Raw genomic sequence first — 19654 nt, 5'->3', positions numbered from 1 at the left:
CTCTTCCATAGATTCAGTTTTTAGTTCTATCATTTTATGGTGACAGCTGTATCCTCTACATTTCCCTGCTCTGAACTTCCATAGGCAGCAGGGTCTCTATCAGCATTTCTCATGTTCTCAGCTGCCCACTGGTTGGAATGAAGGCCTGGGAGAGCCTCTGCTCACTGCTACTGACTGGTAGCTAAAATCTTCAGACATCTCTGCATTGATCTCTGACCCTGCTGTTAAGATGACAGGGAAATAAAGAACCTGTATGAGATCAGATTTTGTTTAGGACTCAGACTGCCAATCTCTCATGAGGTATGAGCAGTTATCTGTAATGAAGTTTGTGCTACTGGTGGTCAAACCAAGCATAGAAGTGTTCTGCTTTCTCATCTGCAAAGGAGTTTTGTTCCCCTAAAACATCAGAGAGAATGGATCATCAGTAATTGTAGGAAGAGTTCAGTACAAAACATGAACAGATCTGTGCCTTGATGATTCTGCAATATTCCATGCATTACCAGTGACCCTTTATTGTTGTTAGCAGTTCACTACAGAGCACAGGTTGATTTTGAGGGGAAAAAAACTCTTAAAAATTGCTGCCTCTGCTTATGCTCAGGTAATAAAAGGTAATCTTGGTGTTGATTAGACATAGTTCAGAATAAATATGGCTCCATTATATGCCAGCAAGTATTTTAAGAAAAGTATCCAGTTATCTGGTGTGTTGAAATGGAATTTTTCATGGTGCCACCAGTTCTTCCTTGTCATTCCAGAAATCAGGGATGCATGGGGCTCCTCACTGTTCTCACCTGCACATCTTGGCACATGGGGGTTTGTGTCCTTTGGGGCTCCCTCGCTGCCCAAGCAAAGCTGTATTTGTAGCACTGCTTACCCTGCCTTGAGAAGTCCATCTCTGGCAGTAGGACAGATTTATTCCTGATTGGAGTGACTGTAGAACCATATTTACCTTATGCAGGAGGAATTACATGTGTTTTTACATGAGTCCTTGAGATTAAAAACATCAGAGCAGTTGTAGCTGGATTGCAGCAAAAATCCAACAGCCTGTCTCTGACAGTGGCAGCTAAGAAAGGGAATGAGGTGGTAAAAATGAGTTTTGGGTATTCTCCCTACCTCTGACCATTGGCAGTTCAGGGCCCCTGTGGTGTCTGTTCTCAGTGGCCTCAATGGCTCTCCCTTCTCAGAGTTTCTTTTCTCCCTCTAGAAGTGTTTTTTTTGCCAGATCACGTCTCTGTGTCTCCCTCAGCTATTTCTGAAAGTGAAGGTCTTTGAAGATTAAAAATATCCAGACATATATGAAGTATTACCCATGCTTTTTGTGTTAAATGCATGTTTTAGTTTAATTATAATCGATTGTATTTTAACTGCTGGATTCTCCAGTTGAAGGATGGATAATAGCTCAGGGTTTCCCTAAATTGTCTCAGAAACTCCTTAGGAGTTTGAGTGTGCAGTCTCTAAAGTTTACTGGGCAAAATTACTGCATCTGTTATTAACATTTAAACTAGCATCTTCATTTTGCTCAATAGATTTTTTCTGTAGCCTAATCTTGCTGTGCTTTTGATTGTATGGTACTGAATTAAAAGAAAAAAATCAAAACTAGGTACATGTTTCTATAGTTGTTACACTGGGAACAATTTAGCCACCAAATGAAGCATTAATTAATTAGGAGAGTATCCCTTAATACCAAATTAAATTTTCTGCAGTCATCACATAAGGCTTCTTTTCCTTTGTGATTTAATAAGATGTGAGATGATTTTGCTGTTAAGTGTCAGTAGTGCAGTGTGTGGAAGCATTTGTACCTGGAAATACTCATTATATTTGAAGGCAGGGAATTCTTTTGCTGTGTAGAATGTTGATGTTTTTTGAAGTGTCTGGGGTGATCTGTGAGCCCTTTACAAACCATGCTAGCAAAGGAATGAGAATCAGGTGTTTTAATAAATTGATGGATCTCTTACTGGAATAAATCCATTTTGTTTTCGCACCCCTCTAAGTATATTTTCATTCTGGTGCTCAGTGTTTATGAGCAGTTTTGATGCTTTGTGGCATCATTCATGCCCATGATTGGCTCAGCCTAAACAGACACAGCCCCTTGGAAATGGTGTAACATGTCAACTGTGAGAGTTGAGCACTTGCAGGAGTTCTGTACACCTTAGAAAATCTTCTTGGTGGGAGCTTTGTAAGGTGCACCCACCTTTTCTGGGCCCTCAGGTGAGGAGCTGCTGCTCTGAGTACTGTGGATGTGCTGGGCAAGAGTGCCCAGCCTCAGGAGTTCTGTGGTTTTAGTCCATGTGAATGCAGAATTTTCCCAGTACCTTTTATGTACTCAGTGTAATGCCAGTTAACATTTATCATTCTAAGATTCTCCTAAGAGAATAGTGAGTTTTTCTTTTCTTTTGGTAGTGTTTTTTCTCCCAAATGGTTCAGTGCAACATGTTACACTGATTTCCCTGTGTAATCATATTTAATGCCCAGTTTACTGCGTAGAAATAGGTATTTACACAAAATGCCAAGCAGATAATCCTGTATGGAGATTACAAATCCTATAGTTTTATTGGGAAGAAATACTTCTAGAACTGTATATTCCTTTCCTCTCTGTAGTTCAGAAATTAAAAAGTTACATAGGTAGACACTGCAGCAAACAAATTCTCATCTTTGCTTACTCTTATCTAAAGTGAGATTTTTGAGGTATTTAAAAGACAATAATTTTGACTTATCAGGAAGTGCATGATAGTTATTAGCAAGGTATGAACTCTTTCATAATTTAAAATTATGATCCTTAGAGAAAAAGAATAAAGTGCATGTCCTCAAGCTGCAGTTCATTTTTATTATCCTTGTATTAGGTTTTCACTGGGTGCATATTAGACTTTGTGCCTGCAGTTTGGAATGCAGCCAGGCACTCATCCTGGAGTGTACTGCCCAATCTAAACTGCATGTACTTTCTCACATTAGGAACTACCTTCTCCCCAGTAGCCATCTGTGTAATTTCTTCAATTTGCGCAAAATTTATCCTTAAAAAGCTTTAATTCTTTTTTAAAAAAACCCAACCTGAACAGATTCACTTAAAAATGTTTATGCAGAGTGTTTTAAGTCTCTCACTACTTGCTTTTTTTCCCCCGTCCTTATTTTTAGTGTACTAAGTTCTCACTCTCTGTTAAAGTGTATTTTCTGCTTTTCTATTTGTGTTGCTCTTTATACAGGTTATTGAAATATTTAATGTCACAGTGCATTCCTTTTTTAATCAGTTTAAAGTTTCATTTGAGTGACTTTGGGTTTTTTGCTGAGGTTTAGTGTAAGCTTTGATTTTTGGAATTTTTTCTACCTTGATGTAAACACATTGCACACACATTCTAGAGTGAATTTTTTCTTTCATATTCACTGTAAATGAAGCGTGTCCATGATCAGTTGTATGAAATGGCAAATTATTTAAAGTTCTTTATACTCGATTTGCCTTGGTTTACAGTTGACTGAGATCTTCCATTTTAACATGAACTTTGAATATGGTGTCATTTGTTTTCCCTTTTGTTTGTAGCACTGTTGCCAGATTGTTACTTAATTGAAATTGTGAAATAGCTTTTTTTGAAATCAGCTTTCATTAATATTTAGTGGGACTGTGCTAATTTACATGAGTTGGCAAGGTGTCCTCTGCAGTCAGTCCCTTTGCTTCCTCCAGCACTTAATGCTCCAAAATTCTCTCACACTGGAGGAGTATGAAATGGATTCATAACTGCAGAGCCTAGAGGAGGTAATAGGATCACTAGCTTCATTATTTCATTCATTGCCTCTGACTTGCTTTTACTGGCAACCCCAAGCTGCTGTCCCTCCTCAGTACCATAAAATGCTTTGGTTTATCTTTTAGCAGACTTTGGGATGTGAAGGTCAATATTCCTCCAAGTTGATTGATTTGAAGTTATTTACTCAGGCTCATTTATTCTGCTATTTGCTTGACTTCATTTAGGCTTCTTATTTCTGTGGGGTTGCTTACCTGGCATATTCTTCAAATTATGCTCTGTGGTAGTTCTTAAAACAGACTCACCAAAGAGTTCATTTCTGTGAGATTCTTTTGAAAACCACTGCAGGCTTTGGAAAATCTTTGTACAGACTCTGTATGCGTACCATACATCATCTGCCATTTGCAGGAATCCTTGATTTTTTTTAACTCAGTTCTCATAAGAATAGAAGCAATTTCATAATTTTAAAAAATGGTTGAGTTATTTTTGTGATGTACCTGTATGGACTTGTTGACTGACCCAGAGATGTGGTGCATGTGTGTGCCTGTGTGCTCGTATCTAAGTGTGTGTGCATGTGTCCAGTTGTGTCCTGACAGCAGAGAGTGGAGGAAGGCTGTTGGTGTTACTGGAGTCATTTGGAGGTTTGTCTGTGGAACTGAGCTCATTGCCAAGGGAGGCTTTTCCTTGTGTGTGTGCCTTGAAGTTGGTGAATCCCAAGAGCATGGATGTGCTGCCCCTGGGCAGGCTGCAGCACGTGTCCTGTAGGTCCTGTGCTGAATTGATCATGTATTTCATGCACAGCATGTAAGTGCCCATTTCCATATGGTGAATCCATGCTCCCCACTGCATCTGTAGGTAAAAACATCTGGAAGCAGGTGGGTAACACTGCAGCAGCTCATGCAATCTCTTGCTGCCCTATTTCTTAGGTGTTTTGTGGCAGTAAGCAGGGAGACTTGTGGAGATGGATTCTGGAGGATGGAACCTGCTTGTAGCTACCTCCTTTCTGAAAGGGCCACCTGGTCCTTCCCTCCTGTCACCTCTTGTGCCTTCAAGGTGTTAATGGTTTGTGCTTGGGACAGGTGACAGGGAGGGGCAAGAACAGGAGGTCTCTGGGCAAGGGGATCAAATGTGGGCCATTTCCCTGAGTTTGCTCTTGGATTATGCATAAAAAGAGGGTTTGCTGTTACCTGGGGCCTGTTGGTTAGAAATCCTTGTTTTTAATAGGAGTCCTTCTCTCTATGCATATTTATGCAAAATAATTCCATTCCTGGCAAGGCTTGCATGTTGCACCATTTGCTACACCGCTGCCTGTGGTTTGATTCCTTTTTTGCTTGTATTCAGTCTTTTTTCCTGGTATTTGCATTACTGCTGTTTTGTCTTGGTTCAGTTGATACTTGGTCTCTCTTTTGGGTCTGATGTGTGTCATTTTTATTTATTCATCTAGTGTTTTCAGTTTTTATAGCTCTTTTCAGTTACATCAAAAGTCAACAGTTTGATTAAGTTCCAACTGTTGTAGCATATGTAGTCTGGCTTCATCATCTCCTGTTGCCTTAAACTGTAATCTCTAACAGAATTAGGCAGCCAGCATGCCAAGTGTGCACAGGGGCTGAGTGTGTGGGGGCTCTGGGTGTTATTTTGGGGCACTGATTTTTAGTGCTTAGTGAATGCAGTTTGTGTGGCTCTGTGCAGATGCTGGCACAGGTGCCTGTGTGTGACTTGTTTCCTGCAGCCCCTCAGTCAGTGGGGCTCTCTTGGGGTAAACACAACATTTACAGCTCAATTCCCTTGTCCAGCTCTCCACAGGTACCTGTTCACAGCAGGGAGTTACACTGACTGTGCCTGGGTGTGTCACACACAGTGGGGAGTGCCAAGGCACTGAGAGCTTGTGCATGCAGTTAGATCAAAGGAAGCCTACCCACAAATTCAGATTTTGCTCCCAGCTTTCTCACTTCTCTGGGAGGTCAGGACAGTCTTTGCCTGCTGTCCCTCTGAGAACCTTTGCTCTGATTTTCTGCTTTTCTTATCTACTGCTGCCACTGAAGACTGCACTGCCTCAAGTCTGGTCCCCAAGTCTGGAGATGAGCCACTTGTCTTTATTTTTCTGTAAATTGCATGATGGTTTTGGGTTGAGGTGCAAGTGCCCCGCTGGTAGGACAGAGTGGGCCCCAGTGCCCAAGGACACAATGTGTCCCACACAATTCTTTTTGTATGACAGATAAACAGAAGTGAGAGGAGCTGCACTGATGCTGCGGTTTGAGATAGTACCGCAAAAATAATTTAAATAATTTTATAAAAGAAACAGAAGCAAAATTTAAAGGTATTCCTTCACATTTTTTCCTTGGCTCCCCATTTTTTTAAGTCCAGATGGGTTAATTGGCAGTATTTATAGCACAGCCCATGAGAAGCTGCAGTGGCATGGCTGAAGGGGCAGTGTGTTGTGGCAACAAATAGGAGTCAGACTGAACGTGGGAGGGAATTTCTTGGGCCAGCCTTACTTCCACAGGGAATGTTTTCTGTGAAACTCTGCTGTGGATAATGAAGAGATGCTGGGAAAATAGATATTAACACTAAGGGAAAGCAACTGAGATTTCCCAGGCTCAAAGAAGAATATAGTAGACTTCAGAAACTGTCAGGAGATGTGTGACAAGAGTGGGCAAGAATAAAGATACAGAATTATTTCTGGGCAAGCCACATGGCACAGGGTAGGATTATTCTGCCTGGAAAGAGGTGACCAGATGGAAGCATGGAAAATGCAAACAAGGAGTTGGAATTTGTTTTTTCTTGTTTCATAAGAATTGAGTCACATCAAATGGATCTAACAATTGGCAAGTTTAAAACACAACTGTTCTTTCATTTTGCAGTGAATAACTAGCCCTTACACACTGCTGTGAGATAATGTAGATGTAAAGCTGGTTTAGACAGACACATCCATGACAGAAGAAATTTGCTGGGGTCTTAAGGATCTGGGACAGTAACTCAGAAATATCAGTGTATTCTTGTCCTTTTCTTATGCTTTTCCCTGCATGTGTAAGCTCTGTTGGGCAGGTGAACCTGTACAACTGCTGTTTCCTGGCCCTGCACAGCTGCTATTTTCTTTGGTGTAAAAAATAGCTCTGGCAATTGCATGTTCTGATATCTAGAGTAATAGAGCTGTTCAAACAAATCTTGTAAATTGGTAGCACACCAACAGCCTGGTCATTAAGCTCTGTCAATATTTGGTGTAGTAAATACTTTTTACATTTGGCTACATTTGGTTTCTGTGCCCTGGAGAATTTTTGTTGATTGATTGAAATGATTGATACTTCCAGGAACAGGGCTGAATTCATGATGACATAACAGTGAGATAACATTCTAGATAACTGATTTTGTGCTGCTGCTTCCTCATCTTGTGTGAAGCTTAATTAGAGGCCAAGACTTGCTTTCTAATTTCTTCTAAGTAGCAGATGGACTCCTTTTTAAGATTGCTTCTCCTACTGGGTGTGTGTGTGTGTTTTGGGAGGCAAAACCTGTGAAAACTGAGTTTCCTGGCCAGCTGGGTGTTTAGAGATTGATGCTGGTTGTTGGATAACATGATAGTACTGCTGGTCTGCTCCTGGCTCAAGGGTGGGTGCAGTGATGTGTGTTAAACATGGAGTGCTTTGGCTCAGTTCAGAGTTCTCTGTGTTTCTGGGACCATACCCAGGTGCTTTGCTGCATCCTTTTCCTCACACACCTGCTGGGGTAGACTTGGGAGTTTGCACTTGGATAAACTGGAAACTGCAGAGGGATTTTTTAAGATCCCTCCTTACAGCTAATTAAGAAAAAGGCAGATTTTTCTAAGAGATCAAATTGTTTGGAATTTTTTGTCTTTCCTATTGATTCCTTTTCAGCATGATAGAAGCCAGTTGTGTGGGCATGGTGGGGTGTTTCTATGTGTGTGTGGCTTTTTAAATTTAACTTTGTAGAAATTCATTGTAGACCTGAACTGTCCAGAATAAACTAATCTATTTGCAAGGTGTGCTCTGAAAACATAATCAAGCTTTTCCTAATGAATGCTGTTGCATGTGTGGAACAGAAAAGTTTCTTTTCCCTCATAAAATAAGTAAAACATAATATTTGATTACATTAAATATACACAATTCCTTACCTACAGTGTTGATGTAGCTGAGGAGCTTGGAATATCAGAGATGATGAAAATAGCTCGTGGCTAACTGTAGTTCTGAGGGCAGTTGAAAACTGGCTGAATTTCCTATCCTGTGATCCAGGTAGCTTAGAAACACCCTAAGTCAAACTTCTGTGAATTATTTTATTTACTGTGTATTCCTCATAATATTTTGTTTTCCTGAACTATTTACACTGTTCCTGAGTGACTGACTGGGATATTCACTATGCAATATAAAATCAGTATTTATCCCAAAGTATTTCTAGTCATCAGTTTTCTGGGAATATGTTGGTCATTTGCAATGGAGTAACAATATTTGCTTTTTTTCAACACAATTTTAACACTGAAAAAATTCTCTAAGTAGTTTTGGGAAATTACAGTAATTTCAATTTCAACTTGTGTTTATACAATATAATACCAGAAAATGATTATATAATTCTGCTGTCTAACAATATTTGTTCTGTCTCCACCTTGAGAGAAGGTGCATAGATATTTCAATTTGTACACATGTATAATTATGCAAAATAAATGCTCAGTTATAAAATTATATTCTGAAAAGAATAAGTCATTTGCCTTTAATAAAACACTTTTTAAGAGTCTCTGATAAGTATTCTTTTTTTCTTGACAGTCTGTGGTGGACGACTGGATTGAATCATATAAACAAGACAGGGACATAGCACTTCTGGATTTAATCAACTTCTTTATCCAGTGTTCAGGATGTCGAGGTACAGAACATGGGAAACAAGTTGTATAGAATAAATCTGACCTACAAACATGTGTTAATGCAAATGCTCTAAAGATGGGGAAGACTCTTGGATTGGTGCTCCTTGTGTGCATGGTTTGTGTAGAAATATTGTCTGCATTACAGAATTACTTGATTTAAAGCTTGTTTGTCAAGGGCTGCCCTTTCTCACTTTGCTGTCATCATGCTAAAGTGTACAAATCCTCACAGAGACATTCTACTCATCATCAGCAGGAGACAAAAGATCCTGTACTCCAGGTAGGCATAGCTTTATTTTCCCATTCTGTTTCTTCCTAATTTTTTAATTGAAAAAAATAATGGGTAACTATACCTTAACTTTGATATTTTTTCTTTCTTTTTAGGAAAATGATTTTTTTTTTAACTGAAGAGGAAGGAATCAGGCTTCAGTTCACAGCAAGAAAGATTTCCTGTGGATGAAGCATCAGTGTTATTTGTTCCTCTGTGATCCTTTATCATGTCAGCAGCGAGTGCCCTGCCTTTTGTACCCTACTTAAGCAGTCTCCATTACCAGGCATGCAGCAGTCAGCCACTCCAGCATTCTGTTGCCACACTGTGCCTTCTAATGAATTTTTCATGTGTTGTCTTTTCTTTTTTCTGTTAACTCAGCCTTGAAGAGAGAGCGAGCTCTACTCTCTCTGTAGTGCTCAAAACCAAATTATTTACTGTTTTGTGATGCTTCCTAGAATTTACTTGGAATAGAGTTGAAAATAACCCACAATTCAGAAATTCTTTTTCTTCTTTTTGTATCTGATGTGGGAACACAACTTTAAGCATCAAGTGGTCTGGATAGAAGTCCCTTTTCTTCCTTCTCTTGTATAAGGTGAAGTCTTGAGCAGTTAAAAGCATCAGAGAAAAGAAATAGGAACCATCAGCAGCTTCAGCAACTCTTTTTCAAAGCTGAAGGAAATAAAGTTGTTTTGTGGATGACAGGAAAGACTGAAGCTCTGGGAGCATTCTAAAAGGGCTGAAGGTGAGAGCTTAGGTTACCAGCCAGTGTCAATGTCTGCACTGTTCACACAGAGACCATGAAACATTTTTTGGCTGTGTTTGGCAGCTTATGTGAAAGTAGTAGTATTCTCTGTGCTTTTTCTTTTTTTTTTTTTAACTCTCTCCTGAAGTATATGTATGAAAAAAAAAAGTAACCCCACAAGAATTTGGGCAGCATTAAACCAAAGGCATCTTTGGCCATATGTTTATATTGTTGATGCAAGCTTTTGGTAAAGGCATGTCATAAATATCTTCATTCCCCTGCTGCTCTCTAATTTATTCTCCCTTTCTTGCTCCTCATTAGAGAAAGCAGCACTCTGATCAGACTCCTATTTTTTAAAGCCCTTGTTGGTGAGTGATGCAGGCTGAATGCCCACTGTCAGCCATATGCTGCTGGAGCAAGTGCTTCCCAGAAAAGCTCTCTGTGACTGGCTGGGAGGCAGCAGCACTGTGAGTTCCTGATGTCATTGACTTACTTGGCTTTTCTTTCAATGGTGACTTTTCATTTTCACTGCTCTGCTCTGTATCCCAGGGCTATCTCTGCTGAGCTTCTTTCAGTGCCTTCTGCTCCCAACCAGCAATGGTAGGAGGAAGGAAGCAAAAATTTCTTATCTCCCAAGTCTATAGTGTGTGTGGGAGATTTATCTCTGTGCTGGAATCTTTGCAGTGGCTACAGTAACAGCTGTAGAACAGGGTTAATATCCTGGCAAACAGTGCAGTTCTTTCCAGTTTCCAGTAATATACTTGTTTTCTAGAATAAATAAGAGCTTATCAAAAGAGAGTGGATTTTATTGGTAGTCCACTTAAGGTAAAGTGCATACTAAGCTGTCCTTAATGGAAATGAGAAATAGGGGGGTTGTTCTGTGTTTTGTGAGGGAGACAAAGATTCTTTTTCATGGGATGATCATATGTTATGACATCCTTATTTCCCTTTAGAGACTTAGTTGACATTCTTCCTTATTTCTATTCCTCATAAATAACCACCCCTTGTGAATCTCAATGATTGCTTTATCTTCCTTAATTTTCTTCTTTTCAGTTTGCTCCACTAACATTGTCTTGGATTCTCCAGCCTCCTTTCCCAAAGTCGGATCTAAATGCAGACTGATAATATACCACAATTTGCGATCATTAACTGAAGGGAGGAGGACAGCTAACTTGGGACGAAGTTTCTCAGGAAATTGTGATCCTAGGTTTATAAATCTACCATTCAATAGTGCTTAGAATCAATTGATATCTAAATATATGTAAATTACATTTAGCTTGATGTGTCTTTCAGAAGTTTTGAGCAGGTGGAAGTGTATGTGTCCATTTACTGGCTTTAATTAGAAATTGAAGCATCGAACTGTTTTATTTAGCAACACCATTGACCCTGAAAAAATACCCCTCTATTTAGAGAAACATTGATTTTTATGTATTTGTCCCATTCTCTTGGGCAGCACAGATGCTTGAATGAACCTTTTGGCGTCTTCCAGCTTTGCTTGGAGCTGTTGCTGAAATGAGAAGTGATCTCTTGTAAATATGAGTAAGCAGGTGTATTATGTAAATTGTTAGTACTAACAATTGTTAAATTAGTAGCTTATGCAGGTGAATGTAAAAGATCTGTGCAATTTAAAATTCAATAAATATGCATTCAATAAATATTCAAGCATATCTGTCCTTTTGTCAACTCTTCTGATTATCTATTTAATGTATGTCCATTAAAAACGCAGGAGATTAGATTTTAGTGTGACTCAAGTAATCTTTGTGTTTTTAGAGTGCTATTTGGTGTAAATGAGAAGTTTCTTCTATTGGACTGTCAAAACATCTCAGTTCAATAAGCGGATTTGCATGGGAGTTGGTCACTTGTCATGTCATCCTTCCTCTCGCTTGCCTGCTCAATCTGTACATATGTTGCCTTTGCTAATTTTGATTACAAAGAAGTTAAATGATTATGAAAGAATTTTTCTTTATCTTGCTTGCTTTTTCCTTTTGAGAATACAAAAAAGTCCCTGTCTTTCACAGCTTATCTGTGTAGTCTTTTCCATCATATTATGTTGAATTTCTGTGGAAGAAAAATGGTTAACAATGACTGATACATTCAGTCATTCACTTTTTGTTTCTGACCCTTTTAAAATGTGTTGCTGCTTCTAGAGGGAGGGTCTTGTATAAGATAGTATCTTAGAAAGGTGAAAAGGTAAGTGTTAAAATACTACTTCTTTGTGGAAAACCAGCAGAAATGCTGTTTTCAGTCCTTGAAAATAAAACAGGTATGTCTGTTGGTAGTTGGTGTTTATTTTCCGTGGGATTTACAATCTGCAAAGCAGGTGGTGGTGTATTTACTTATTTCTAAGGTAGGAGTGAAATTTCAGAGTTTTCATTATTAGGTAACAGGGAACTTTATGTCATTAACTTGTTGTAATGATAAAGCACTTTTTTCAGTTAAGTGCCACTGGACTGGGGGTGGAGGTGTATCCACACTACTGAAATTTCCATCTCCATTGTTATACTTTGGTCTGCAGCATTGTGGATTCAGGCACCCTCCTCCCTTGCAGAAGTGTTGCAGTTGAGTGTTCAGAGTTTTCTGGGGATTTTTGTGAGCTCTTTTCCATTGCTTCCTTTGTAGGAACAAATTTTTGGTTTCCCCCTTTTTTCTCTTTTTCTTTTGAATGTTTATATAAAGCGCAGCATTGAGTGCTGAGCTCTGTGAGCTGGTTGCAAGCAAACTGAAATGTCTAATCAGCAATATGTACGAGAGGTCCCAGAAGGATTATAACTGTGTCAGTGTGATGCTGCATCAGGGCTAATTATCTCTGCCTCTCAGACTGAGTAATTAGCTCAGGTATCCTGCTCTGCTGCTATGACAACCAGGCTGTTTCCATTTCTGGAGCTCCCTGGATTTAGAGCTGACTTGGGTATCTGCATGGCTGTCAGCTCGTGCCTTCTGTTATTGATAGAAAACAAACAGAAAGTTCCTTGAGCACTCTGACCTTTCTACATTTTCAAGGCAGAGAGCCATGCTTGTGGAATAAATATTTTTTTCCTAACCAGAAGCAATTAGTGGTTGAAACAGCCTCTTGAGCTGTGAAGGAAAACCAGCCACTGAGTCCATGGGAGAAAAGAAGCTTTCTTTTGCAGGGGAAAAGGGTCTCATGTAATTCAAGAGGAAACTACTTGACTGCTTTCAAGTGCACAGTGAAATTATTCCCATTTCTTCTCTCCCATCCATCTCATCCATCTTCATCATTAGCCTTTCCTCTCATCTGTTTTATGCTGGCTAAGCCAGAAACCTGTACATTTTTAAGCAGGTTTTCAGATGTGGTCATTGATGAGCAAATACTCCAGCTGTCACCTGTCAGCCTGGATTGCTGGTGCTGCTTAAGGCTGGGTTTTTCTCAGTTGTGAGTAAGCAGAGATCTGTCTAACTCTTTCCCCAGGACTTAAAGCCAGACTCCTTTGTGGAACTTTTCCTGTGAATTAAACACTTGGGGTTCCACATTATCTTCCTGCTTCATCCTTGAGTGCCTGCTTGTTCCTTACCTGTTCTAGATCCTCTGTCAAATTCTGATTGAATGGCATAAACCCTGCCAATAAGTGCAGGAGTTCTGAGTTAGCTTGCTCATTTTGGTTTTTATTAATGTTCTATGAGCTTAATTAAGGGCAAACTAATAGATTTCTGCTTTGCCAAAGGAAATTGAAGGCTAAAATCAGGAAAAAGCAGCATAGAGTAGCCATTGTATGGTCTGGCAAAAGCAGTGAACAAGCAAGCGCTTACTTTGCTGTTTGAAAGAATTCCAGAAGCAAATTAGCCAGGAAATAGTGTTATTTACTCTGATTAATAATATTTTAATAAGGGGGTCTAACATGGTAATTAGAGAAATGGTCTAAAAAAATGAGCTGTCCATGGTTTTGTTTTGTGATCAATGGAATAGTTGTTCTGTACAGGTGGATGTTATGGACCACAAAGATGACTTTGGTAAATCTTAATTCCCTGCATATGGGCCTTTTGCAAGGAACTGCCCAGAGTGAGAAATCTGGCTGACTTTGGCATGTGCTAAAAAGCTTTACCTCTTGAGTCATTCAGTTATTATTAAGAAGTTGATATCTTAAATATTTTGTATTGTGACCAAATTAGAAAATAGTGCAATTCATTGCATTGGAGCTTGTGTTTTTATTAAGTGTATAAAGTCTGTTTTCTCACAGTTTCTTCAACAAAATCCCTTTCAGTGTGTGAATATAGGGGAGAATGTTACAAAGTAAGAACTAATATACATTTTGAAAAATTGTTACTTATTTGTGTAGGATTTAAGTCATAGCAATGGCAAGGATTTCTAAAATATTTTGTATGCATAGTATAAAGAAATAAATGTACCCCAATAACTATAAAGCAGTTAAAACATGCTGTTAACCACATTAAAAATGGGAAGATAAGACTGTAGGATGGAAATGGCGTGATCTTAATTTCATGTGTGATGTAGATAAACAGGAGCTGAACTTTGTACTTCTTGGTTCTGAGCCTTGAGGTAATTTTTACACTGTGTTTATCTAGAAGTGAAAGCTTACAAAATTCAAACTAAAAGTAGGATGCAAATGGCTTGAGTGGAAGGTAAATCAGATTGCTAGGCATACATTAAATGTTTCATTAGTTCTTTAAATGGCTCTAGGTAGGGTTAAAAACTTCATATCAGACACTTGACAATTAATATGGTTGTGTCAAAATCCGTTTTTTGTGAAGAAGTACAAATAGTTAATATCTGTTGACATTCTGGAAATTAAAGCTTTGGTTTTGTTGTGTGTATAGTTTTAAATCAAAAAGGTTTTTACTGTTTGTTTGCTGCTGAATGAATTTGTACTTGTCATCTCATGTACTTACTTCCTTACTATTTCTTTTTCTTCTTCTTTAGCTATTCAAAGATTCTTTAGCTATAAGGAAAGTAATTGTAATTTCTTTTTAATTTTTTTAAACTCTACTTGTTCCTGTCTTCTGGGGATGAGAAGGGTTGAAAAATTTAAAAAAAAAACATTTGCAAGTGTAAAAAAGTGTTGAAGTAGTGCAATACATTTTATAGCCACTTGTGAACTAATGGCATCTCTTTCCCAAAAGATGCATCCCGCTACTTTCAAAAACAAGTGGGAAAAAGCCAGAGGAATTTAATTTTTGTGCAGGAGACAGGAAGGAAGGGCACACTGGTTTGTTGTTTGAAAATCTGAATGAAATACCTGCTGTGCTGTGTTCTGACTGCAGTCCAAGGTTTCCCTCTACGAATTGGTAGCAGGAGCAACAGCAATTTAAACCAAACATGTTTTTTTTTATTATTTGCTACCTGAATATATCAAACTATTCACATTGCATGTACAACAGCAGACCAAAAAAGAGCTGGCTTAAAATCAGCTATTAACTAATCTATGGGTATGAATCAATATAAATTTTAAATAATTTAAAATAAATTTATTGAATTAATTGACAGAACTCATGGTACTAGAATATTTTAGAGCGAATCTATAATGTAAGGAAAGACAAATTAGCTATGAAATGAATACTGCATTGCTAGTTCTGTATAATAAGTTCAAATTTCTGCTGAAAATGAAAGCACTCCTTGTAAGCTTGGAACAAAGTCTGTGTTCTGCCCCTGTGCACTACTAAGTAAACTCAGAGCTTGTAAAATTATTTTTGGCACTGCTTATTGGAGAAAAATTATGCAAGGAGTTCAAATACTATTGCTTGTTTTCCACTATATTAATTTAATTATAACCATATTGATCTGGAAAATAGGGCTGCTCACATGACTACAGAGGTGAAACTTGAGGAGTCTCTCAGTTAGGCCATGCTTTTAATGCTGCAGCTTTTCAAGAGAAGAGCAGTAAATATCTCTTGGTGTTAATAACTCTGGGTAGTTGCTGCCTTACTAGCCAGATCTGTGTCATTTCCTTTTTATTTATGTTTTTTTTTCTGTATTATACAAATTTATTACAGGAGGAACATCCTCTGTACTAAGCAGAGGAGTAAAAGCCTTAGTCTGATTTATTTTTGCAGTATTATTCTCAGCGTAGTGAACGGATTATGTCAGTGTATGAGTTTGCTAACTGTGTGTGAGATACATTGTTGGATTTACTGTAGATGACAGGTGCTTCCTGAGAAGGCAAGAACTAATTCTAAAAAGCAACCAAATACCACTAGATCTTAGATGCTTTCTGACTGGATTACAAATTGGGAAAATACTCATGTCTCTGGCCTTTCCAAACATGCAAATTCTGCTGAAGGTTTAGTCAGAGTTTTTTCAGACCAAGGGTAGGAATTAAATTGCAAAAAAGATATTTCTCTCAGCAAACACTATAATTACAGTTCTCTCTCTGCATTAATGAAGCCATAGACTTGTTTGATTAAGTGTGGGGCTGATACACTGCAGTAATTATTTCTGAAGAGAAGAAGATGGGGATGATAAGAAAGACTCTGTATCCTAATGGAAAAGTGGTATTCTCTGGCACAAAGAAAGAGGTTAGACCAAAGCAAATATTCTGTTAATCTGCAGGCATTCAGGAGTTGCTGGATATAAGGGGGGAAAAAAAAAAAGGTTGGGTTTCAAAGAAGAGACATCCTAAATTGGAAGAAGTGGACTCTGAAGCACATCCAGTCCTGCTCACATTCCACCGCTGCACCACTTATGGGTATTTCAATACCAGATTGAATCTTAAGTCCTGATAAACAAAGGAACGAGATTGAACTGCCATGAATTTTTTATCTGATTTACAAAGGATTTAATCTTAGTGATAATGGTGCAGAAAGCCAGGCTGAGTTACTCTTTGGTCTCAAAATTTGTTAATTAATGTAATTTTTTCTCTTTTTCACTTTTCCCCCTCCTTTTTCCCCTGAAGATGCCAGGCTTGTGGGGCTGGGACCAAATAGTGGAGGTTTGTTGTTGATGTAGAGATGCAGAAATTTGCCTTACTGGTGTCATATGCTTATTCTCAAAAAACAGAAAGAATTGTTATTAAGAATAAACCAACAGCTTATTCTGATGTTTCATTCTTTAATATATTTGTTGTCACCTTCTAACTAAACCCATGGATTAGAGTTTAAATGTTGATGTTTGTGTTTGGAGTTGCTTGCTATTCTGTCAAACAGATACTTCTTTTTTTTCTCCTTTTTGTGGTGTGTGAATACACTTGAGCTGTAAAGATTTTTGAATATTTTCTCTGTCCTCTATTCAGCTCCACTTGTAGCATTTAGAGGAGAAAGTGACAAACAGGAAAGGTTCTAGCCCAGACCCATTAATAGGAGCATTTGCAAACCATTTTGTGTAATAGCAGTGATGGATATTCTCACTCTCAAATTTTAATATTCAGCCCTTTTTTCCCCTCTGGTTTCCATGGTAGCCTGTAACAGCAGGATTGTTCTTTAACTATGTGCTGTGTGTAAAAATCACTTTATAGAGCTCAGAGCTGGCTACTTCCTTGGGAAGAGCAGGCTGCTTTTGGGGAAGGGAAGCAGTCCTCAGCCTGGGAAGGGCTCCCTTCTGCCTGTGCTGAGCAAAGCTTGCAGTTCCTTCTGAGTGGAAACAGGGAGAGACATCACACTGTGATGAAAAATGCATTTAACCCTTAGGGAGTTGGAGACTTTGATCTCATGCAAACAGTTTATGGTGGCAGGGATTGTGAAAGTGGGCAGCCCTCCCTGCATTTCTTTATTACTCTTGTCAACCTGTAATATCAGCAACCAGGTATTAAATGTCACAGAATCCCAGAATGGTTTGGGTTAGAAGGGACCTTAAAGCTCCTTTTGTTCCACCCCCTGCCATGGGCAGGGACACTTTCTCCTATCCCAGGTTGCTCCAAGCCCCATCCAGCCTGGACTTGGGCACTTCCAGGGGTGGAGCAGCCACAGCTGCTCTGTGCCAGAGCCTCATCTCCATCACAGGGAGGAATTCCTTCCTGATATCCCATCAAACCCTGCCCTCTGACAGTGGGAAGCCATCCCTCATTGTCCTGTCACTCCAGGCTTTTGTCCAAAGTCCCTCTCCAGCTCTCTTAGAGCCCTTTTATGCACTGGAAGGTGGTACAAGGTCTCCCTAGAGACTTATAAAAATTAATTACATGTATGAAGTCTCATTTGTAGGGAAAATGCAAGGAGGAGAAGAGGAAACTGAAACATCTGTAACAGTGGAATGAAAGATGGAAAGGTAAACTTGTGCCTTTAAATGCAGCAAAGTATAAGGGGAAAGGAAGAAATTAGGGATTCTGAAAACTGCAGGAAAGGAATATGTTCTTTTTTGGACACATGTCCACAGAGGAGCTTAGGAAGCAGGAGAAAAGAGAGGCAGGCAGGCATACATCCTGTGGTTTTGCTTTGCTTCAAGAGCTAAAATAGCAGTTTTCTCCTTTCACCTGATGAGCAGACTGCTTTAAGCTAGTGCAGAATGATGAAGCCAGAATACACCACTGAACCGGGCCAGAATTACAATCTAACTCCATTTTTGAATATTCTCATCAAGCAGGTGATCCATAGTCTGACACCCCTTGGTGTTTATGTTGTGAGCTTCAAGGACAATTCATGGGGGAAGGACCAGAAAGCAATTGATAGCTAAGAGTCTGTGTTGACAGAAATGAGAGTGTAATCATGCCCAAAAACCCAGGTACTGTATGGTAAACTCAGCCTTCTGGTTAAACTAAAAAATGTGAGTGTGTTACAGGAAGGCACCTAGATACTAAGGCTTCCAGACATCTTAAACTTACAGTGGGGGAGAGGGAGACTGAAAAGTCCTAAAAGGAAAATTTGCTGAAAGTGCTGAAAGCTGTGGGGGGAAAAAATATTGTTTGTTACAAAATACTGCAAAAATTACATGCCCCTTACAAGATAAAACGCTTGATGAAGGTTCTGTTGAAATATTTTGTTTTAAAAATATTGTAAAGCAATATTTTGTATTTTCTTTATTTCCGTTTTTGCTGTATTTGTGTATTTTCCCACTTTAAAGATTTTTTTTCCACAAAGCTGTAACACACAACCAGAGGAGTTACAGGGTTGGTTAACCTGGTCTGATAGAAGGTGTTCCTGTCCATGGCAGGGACTTGGGACAAGATGAGCTTTAAGATCCCTTCAACCCAAACCATTCTGTGAGTCAGCTGGCTCCTTTATTCTGTGTCTTACATTTGTGTATCTACCAGGAATTACATGGTGTGTTTACACAGCCGTTTTTAATTTGCACGAAATATAGCATTTCAACTATTTCTGGTTGTTAAATGTGTAAGGTAGAGGATCCAAAGCAGTGTAAGAAGAGTTATAACTAAGAATTTAAGGCATTTTTCCGATTAAACATGCTTTACTTGCAGTGCTCCTCTGTGTTTTTCTTCTTTCCTTTTTCCTTAGCAGCACTTGATTAATTTCCCCCCTTGAGTCCACTATCTTTATGTTAATTAATATACTCAGACTATTCATTCCCTCTTGTATTTCATCTGCCATTTATTACTATTTGTCTTTCAGCACTCTTTTCAAGGCCTGCTGCTTTATTACTTATGCAAAGTTTGGGGTTTCTAGTATTAATAAGTTTATATAGGTGAATCATTTTTATATTCTGCTCTCATATACTCCTTAGTGAATCTTAGACACAGACTGTTGAGAAACATATTGTATGTTGAGCTTTCCTAGTTTTCTGCTCCTATTTCTACATTCCCATTTATATTTGTCCTGTCAACATTTGCTGTGATCTGTGTGTGTTCCAGCAGTTTATCTTCTCTCAATTCTGAGGTGACAGTTCTCTCTTGCATTGTATTTTTAGAAGCATATCCAGACTTTAATGGATTTTGGCTCTAATATATGCTCTCTCATTCTCTTATCCATGCCAAAACATGTTGAGCAACTATTCATTGTGTTGTTTTTTAACTTCACTACTTCACTTTTGATATGATGCTTCCTGTTATTTTTCTATAGTAGCCAAGTTCCAATCAAAAATTTAAAAGTTAGTTTTCCTTAAGGGCATTTTATCAACAGGGTTTCTTCTGGTTATCTTAGTAAATCCCTTTTAAGTAAAGATCCTGTATCTGCTCTGGAAATGGCCAATCCAGGAACAG

The 19654-nt window shown here is 38.7% G+C and overlaps 1 protein-coding gene across 3 annotated transcripts in view; it reads left to right on the top strand.

The window, feature by feature from the left end:
• STAG1 (stromal antigen 1) overlaps positions 1 to 19654 on the top strand; it is a 151049-nt gene that overhangs the window by 56287 nt on the left and 75108 nt on the right. For all 3 annotated transcript variants that reach the window (XM_054282401.1, XM_054282400.1, XM_054282399.1), the window contains one exon: positions 8495 to 8591. In XM_054282401.1, the coding sequence (XP_054138376.1) occupies positions 8495 to 8591 (97 nt within the window). The remainder of the gene's footprint in view (positions 1 to 8494; positions 8592 to 19654) is intronic.

The sequence above is a fragment of the Melozone crissalis genome, unplaced genomic scaffold, assembly GCF_028551555.1.
Source record: "Melozone crissalis strain CALT ecotype California unplaced genomic scaffold, PUWL_Pcris_2 ptg000034l_1, whole genome shotgun sequence".
In the NCBI taxonomy this organism is placed as follows: domain Eukaryota; kingdom Metazoa; phylum Chordata; class Aves; order Passeriformes; family Passerellidae; genus Melozone; species Melozone crissalis.
This window is presented reverse-complemented; position numbering and strand designations above follow the sequence as displayed.